Below are 6,449 nucleotides of genomic sequence, written 5' to 3' on the forward strand. Positions count from 1 at the left end.
CTACCACAGGCGTTTCTCAGGCACAGTTGATTACATATGGTCAGTCATATTCCTCTTTCAATATTATCATCTATCAGATGTATTTCTTCTCTCTGGACGAATTGGGGCAGCAGCAGGCCTGTGGGCGTTATGTTTCCTAAGATTTATTCCACATATGGTTAATAGTCTATATGGTGGATGAAGCTGAAGGTTGAGATTATGTATTCTAGGATGCATGATCCTCTCTTCCAATGTTCATATAATCTATCCTTGCATTTATAATCTACATGTGATCATTTCATCCATTGGCTTTCTAGCAGGCTCCACAGCTATCATATCGTAGCATGTAAAGATGTCCCAGCTATTTTTTTCTCTTAGTTCTGCTGCTACACTGATGATAAAATCATAAACACTTGCTCTTCAGAAATATTGCTTTTAAAGTATTTCTGACTCGATGCATGTGCATAATAATATTTATTTTCATTTGGAAAACTATTTAATTGAGCTGAAACAGTTAAATATAATCTCTTCTGTCCAGGCATTCTGAAGGGCTGCAAACTGCCAAGGTTCTTGCTCCAATTCCCAAGCATGTTATGCAGCAAACTCGGGGATTTCCTACAAAGGTGTAATGTCTAAAATTTCGAGTAAATTATGTTAGATCACTATATCATAATTTCTCTGAGTTAGCAAAGTTAGTTCATGATTAATATACTTCATAAGAATCATAACGTAGATGAATTTCTTGAAAAGTGAGAACCATGTGAAGTAGATTGATCTCCTTAATCATGTACGAGCTGAAAGCACACATCAAACGTGAAGATGGTGGTTAGATTTTGAAAGAAAAGTTACCAAGTTGAATAAGAAGTTTATTATGAGAACTTTGGGGATATCAGTGCTCACAAACCGTAGTGAATATGTCCCCAACTGAGTCATAATAGCAATGAAATGAAAAGCACCTGCTAGATGATCTGTTGTTTCTTATTCTGTGAGCTCCCTTTTTTACAAGAATTTAAATATTTGAGAAGAGCAAATATCGATTTCATCGAGTCACTATCTTGTGCTATTCACAAAACTGTGAGTCAACTATCTTGTGCTATTCGCAAAACTGAAACTCTTTTTTCAAGTAATACTTGTCGGTTATCAGCTTGCAGCATTTTCAGCTTGATAAAAAGGCATTGTTTTTCTACATGCTTTTGGGTGAATTTTGGTCAAACAGCATCTTAATATCTTCAGAAAGAGTCCTAAATTCCATTCTATACATGGTTCAATACTGTTTCACTCCTCATGTTATATAATGTTTCTTGTTGGGCTTTTATTTTTCAGAAATGGGGAAGTGATCATATTGCATTGGTTTCGGAATTTGCGTTCACTAAAGACATTTCCTCCGAGAAACCCAGCCAATGATACTTGACAGTCTTGTTTATTTCACCTTTGCCGTTCACCGAGCAACCGGAGTGCTCTGGAGCAGGAGCGAAAATCCCAGGCTCCCTCCAAACATCAGAGCTTGCTGGACTATTTTTCTTATGAGCCCAGTTTCAATACTAGATCATCATTGGTCTACAGCGATCGACAGTTGTAATCGTAGCAATTAGTATAGTTGAACTTGCATCCATGATCCATGATGAATGGTGGTTGATGTTGCCACCCCGGGGCCCGGAAACATCGTTTTCTTGAGTTGTAAATTAAGTGGAGATGTCCTGGACGACTACTGGCTGGAATCTGGACAGCCTGTGATCATCAGTATTCATTCACATGATATGATCATACGAAATATTTCATCAGCTTGAATGCAATATGTCTCCCTTTCTCCAGCCCTTCTTTTATTGAAACACACCTGAAATATGGATAATTTATGAGGCAGTAGCACGTGGAGGGAGTCCGCCATGTGACCACATTTTAAGTAATTGTTAGACAAGTCATGGAATAATTCCTTTGTTACTGAATATGAGAAGTGAGAGAAGAGGAGCAGCCCTCCACGTGACTGCCCGTCTGTGTTCCAAGCGTTGTCGTTTACTCGAGACGAGATGTGTCGCTTTTTGGAAAAAAATACAGAAGACCAAGTCCACCACGCTTTTCTCATCGTACATACAGCTGTTGTTTCTTGTTACATTGCGTTATTTCACTGTTGATATCACTATTCTTTGTGTTCACGAAAAAACTCTTGAATTTGTTTCCGCTCAATTTGCACATTTTCTTGAACCTAAAAGGATTAAATAAAATATTTATACTTTAGACAATGGGTTATTATTTCAATAATTTGAAATGGTATTTACAACTTAGATCAGGGGAGATTACCATTTTCCTTCATGCGGGAACACGACCTATTTGACTTTCAAACGATTTTAGTTGTACGCGTTGCCGGCCCCTTGACTTTTCAAACCCAATTATTGCTTCCTCTCCACCCCACTTTCACTTTCTTTTCTGTTTTAGAATAATGGAATTCAAATTTGAATTCATAATTATAGTACACCTCTTAATCTATAATATATTTATGTAAATTATTCATACATTTTGAATGATGACACCGTATATCAATCAACAATATCAATATCATCTTTTTTTTTTTTTTTTGGAAAAGTTACACATACACCCCTTAGAGATGTCAGCATCGTTACACAAACTAATTTTTGCATTTTGATAGCCAAGAGTAGTTTTTATAATTATGCAAAAAATTATAAATAACTTGTGTAAACGGATTATAGATAAGTCAATATAAATATTATTATCCCTTCTAGAAGAAAAACAATAAGGAAAAAAAGATAAAAGAAAGTAAAAACAACAGACGACTTGCAAATCTTTGGGGATCCAAAGTCAGGTGGTTCAGACCACAACTCTTAACTTGTACATTTGATATTCGAAGTTTGCAATTCCTTTTATAACATGTAATGTTTTGAATAGCAAAAAATGTATGATTTGATAAAAAACAATAATATATTATTTCATAGGATGGAATCAAGAAAACTCTTCCCAAAATAATTGTAGTAATAGTACCAACAGGACTTGTAAATATAATGAGAAACTTTAATTTAACTATCATTTCGGTGGAAATATAATGATAAGTCGCCTTTTAAGCATAATTATGATTCAAGTTAATTTACACAAGGACAAGGAATTATTGTGCCGCATCAAAAAAAATTTAAATCGGATATCTCCACCGTATTTTTTGTCTATCGATTGTAAAAACAAAGACTCATTGATATGATATTAGAAGAATCTTAATCAAAAAGATAAGTATCGAAGTATCCAAGTCCTTATAAAACTATACTCCATATCCATAATAGCTTTAATCCAATGCAAACACTGCAATACCGACTCCACCAACACTCTGCACCTTGATGCCAAAATTGCACTGTTCCTATCCTAACCTAATGCCATCGGCTTGGATTGATTCTGCATTAGTTTAACCTAATTCCAGACAAATATTAGAATTACTCCGATTGCATCTACAATTAAGACCCCAAAAGCTTTTGAACTAAATATACCCTACCTTCCTCCTAAATATCACAAATTCTTATCCCACTATCAACAAAAATGGAGCTTTTTATCAGAATTTGATTCTCATTCCACTTATCTCATATTCCTTATCCCACTTTTCTTTCTTTGTGATTTCTACAACCCTCTTTGCGTATTCAAACCACCAAACACTCCCTCAATAATTCTGGGTGCCAATTTGTATTTTTGTCACCCGATATTGTATAGCAAGACAAATGTTAAATAGATTTTAGGATAAATTACGACGCAAATTTTAAATTTTTTTATTATTTTAAAAATTATAATTACTTTATTGAAGTTAATAATCATTTAGTAAAAATTCCTTATTATTTATTAGATGATCATTAATTTATGGAATATTTATTTTTTATAATAAATAATTTATATATAATTTAGTTTTTTTAAAAAATATATATATATAATAAAAGCAGAGAGAATTTGTACATGAAATAAGAATGTAGATTAGGAAAAATACAACTCATCAACGCATACAACACAAACTAAAGAACATGCTGCATTCAAATCACGTCTTCACATTGTCGCCACTCGCAGCCTTTGGTGAATATTATTGACCCAAACACCTCCTCTATACTCTCTTCTTCTTCCCAGAACACAACTCTCTCTCTCTCTCTCTCTCTACACACTCACACATAGTTTTCTCAGGGAAATTCTTTGCCGTGGATGAGAAAAGTATTAGGTATACGATCTGTCTATCTTTTAGGCATGTCTTGCAATAATCAGTTCTGGGTTTTTTTGTTCTATTATTTTTCTTTTAAAAAAAATTGTGTTTATTGTGGTAAAGACAAATTCTAATGATAAAAGTTGAAATCTTTGGCCATCATTTGTGTCTTTGTTGATTTTTGTGAAAATGGGTCTCTGATTTTGCAGGGATTTTCTGAGATTTTGAATTTTGGAGCTGCATTACAAGCTTCTTTAATAGAGAGAGTGTGTGGAAAGGTATGTTCTTTGGATGTAGATTGGATTTTGATTATGCATCTAGATATGAAATCTGGAATTTTTTCTTCCAATTTTTTGGTGTAGGGCTCTTTAGATCCGGGAAAGGTTCCAGTTCTAAGGATTTAAATTTTTTCATCGTAGTTGCAATTATATATGATGCCCCTTTTTGTAATATAGCTATATTAATTTGGAGATCTTGAATATATGACCTTTCCTGATCCCGTTGAATTTCTTCTCTTGTTCCAGAGGGTCGAGGATTTAATTAGTGAAAAAATGAGTGAGACGACAGCAAGCACACCCTTGATTCCACCCTCTTCGTCTCGGAAGCTCCCTGATTTCAAACAATCTGTAAAGTTGAAGTATGTGAAGCTTGGTTATCATTACCTCATAACCCATGGGATGTACCTGTTTTTGTCGCCTCTAGTTGTGGTGATTGCAGCCCAAGTGTCCACATTTTCTCTCCAAGACCTTTATGTTCTCTGGGACCATCTTAGATTCAATCTCATATCAGTGATAGTTTGCTCGGCCCTCTTGGTCTTTTTATCGACTGTCTATTTCCTCACCCGTCCTCGCCCCGTGTACCTCGTGAACTTCTCGTGTTATAAGCCCAATGATGATAGGAAATGCACAAGGCAGATTTTCATGGAGAGATCACGGTTGACTGGGACGTTTACTGAAGAAAATCTCGAGTTCCAGAGGAAAATTCTTGAGAGGTCAGGCCTTGGTGAGTCTACTTATCTCCCTGAGGCTGTGCTGCGGGTTCCACCAAATCCCTGTATGGCGGAAGCAAGAAAAGAGGCTGAGACTGTGATGTTTGGTGCAATTGATGAACTGCTTGCCAAAACCTCTCTAAAGCCGAAGGACATTGGGATTTTGATTGTCAATTGCAGTCTTTTCAATCCCACACCTTCTTTATCTGCTATGGTTATTAACCATTACAAACTCAGGGGAAACATAATTAGTTACAATCTAGGTGGGATGGGTTGTAGTGCTGGTTTAATATCAATTGATCTTGCCAAAGATCTTCTACAGGTACATCCCAATACTTATGCTCTGGTAATCAGCATGGAGAATATTACTCTGAATTGGTATTTTGGGAATGAGAGATCCATGCTTGTTTCAAACTGTCTCTTCCGTATGGGAGGTGCTGCCATTTTGCTGTCAAATAAACGATCTGACTACTGGAGATCCAAGTACCGATTGGTCCATACTGTTAGAACCCACAAGGGTTCGGACGATAAATGTTTCTCTTGTGTCACCCAAATGGAGGATTCCAAAGGGAAAATTGGAGTTGCTTTGTCAAAGGACTTGATGGCCGTTGCTGGTGATGCCTTGAAGACCAATATTACAACTTTGGGTCCTCTTGTGCTGCCCATGTCTGAACAGTTGCTTTTCTTTGCCACCCTGGTGGGGAAAAAGCTGTTCAAGATGAAGCTAAAGCCTTACATACCTGATTTCAAATTGGCTTTTGAACATTTCTGCATCCACGCTGGTGGAAGGGCTGTGCTGGATGAATTAGAGAAAAACCTCCAACTCTCTGACTGGCACATGGAGCCTTCAAGGATGACTCTCTATCGATTCGGCAACACCTCAAGCAGCTCTCTCTGGTACGAATTGGCATATTCGGAAGCCAAAGGAAGGATTAAAAGGGGAGACAGGACCTGGCAGATAGCTTTTGGATCTGGTTTCAAATGTAACAGCGCTGTTTGGAAAGCTCTAAGGACTATAAATCCAGCAAAGGAGAAGAACCCATGGATGGATGAAATTCACCAATTTCCTGTGGAGGTTCCTAAGGTCTCAGCCATCTGATACTTGAGCCTTTTGCATCTGGTGGAATGTGCAGTTTGGGATGGAACTAGTGGTTAAATTGCAGTTAGCTTTTGTTTTTCTCTTTCCATTTGTTTTGCACTTGGCCTACCGGTGGACTATGCTGCTGCCATGCAAAGGTTGTAGGAGAAGAACGCGTTGTGTTAGGTGCTAGGAATTGCCATTGAAGTGTCTAGTTTGTAGTTGACCTTCCA

At 36.8% G+C, this 6,449-nt stretch overlaps 2 protein-coding genes across 2 annotated transcripts in view; both read left to right on the plus strand.

The window, feature by feature from the left end:
- LOC105165069 (carbon catabolite repressor protein 4 homolog 6) overlaps positions 1-1,772 on the plus strand; it is a gene marked incomplete in the record, with an annotated part of 8,150 nt that extends 6,378 nt beyond the window's left edge. The window contains 3 exon segments of the mRNA XM_020694223.1: positions 1-39; positions 518-602; positions 1,303-1,772. Of these exon segments, the coding sequence (XP_020549882.1) occupies positions 1-39; positions 518-602; positions 1,303-1,383 (205 nt within the window).
- Positions 3,977-6,393, plus strand: LOC105164826 (3-ketoacyl-CoA synthase 11). Its single transcript, XM_011083612.2, has 3 exons — positions 3,977-4,168; positions 4,360-4,428; positions 4,675-6,393. The coding sequence occupies exon 3, from the start codon at positions 4,702-4,704 to the stop codon at positions 6,235-6,237; it is 1,536 nt and encodes a 511-aa protein (XP_011081914.1). The 5' UTR covers positions 3,977-4,168; positions 4,360-4,428; positions 4,675-4,701; the 3' UTR covers positions 6,238-6,393.

The sequence above is a fragment of the Sesamum indicum genome, linkage group LG6 (assembly GCF_000512975.1).
Source record: "Sesamum indicum cultivar Zhongzhi No. 13 linkage group LG6, S_indicum_v1.0, whole genome shotgun sequence".
Taxonomy (NCBI): domain Eukaryota; kingdom Viridiplantae; phylum Streptophyta; class Magnoliopsida; order Lamiales; family Pedaliaceae; genus Sesamum; species Sesamum indicum.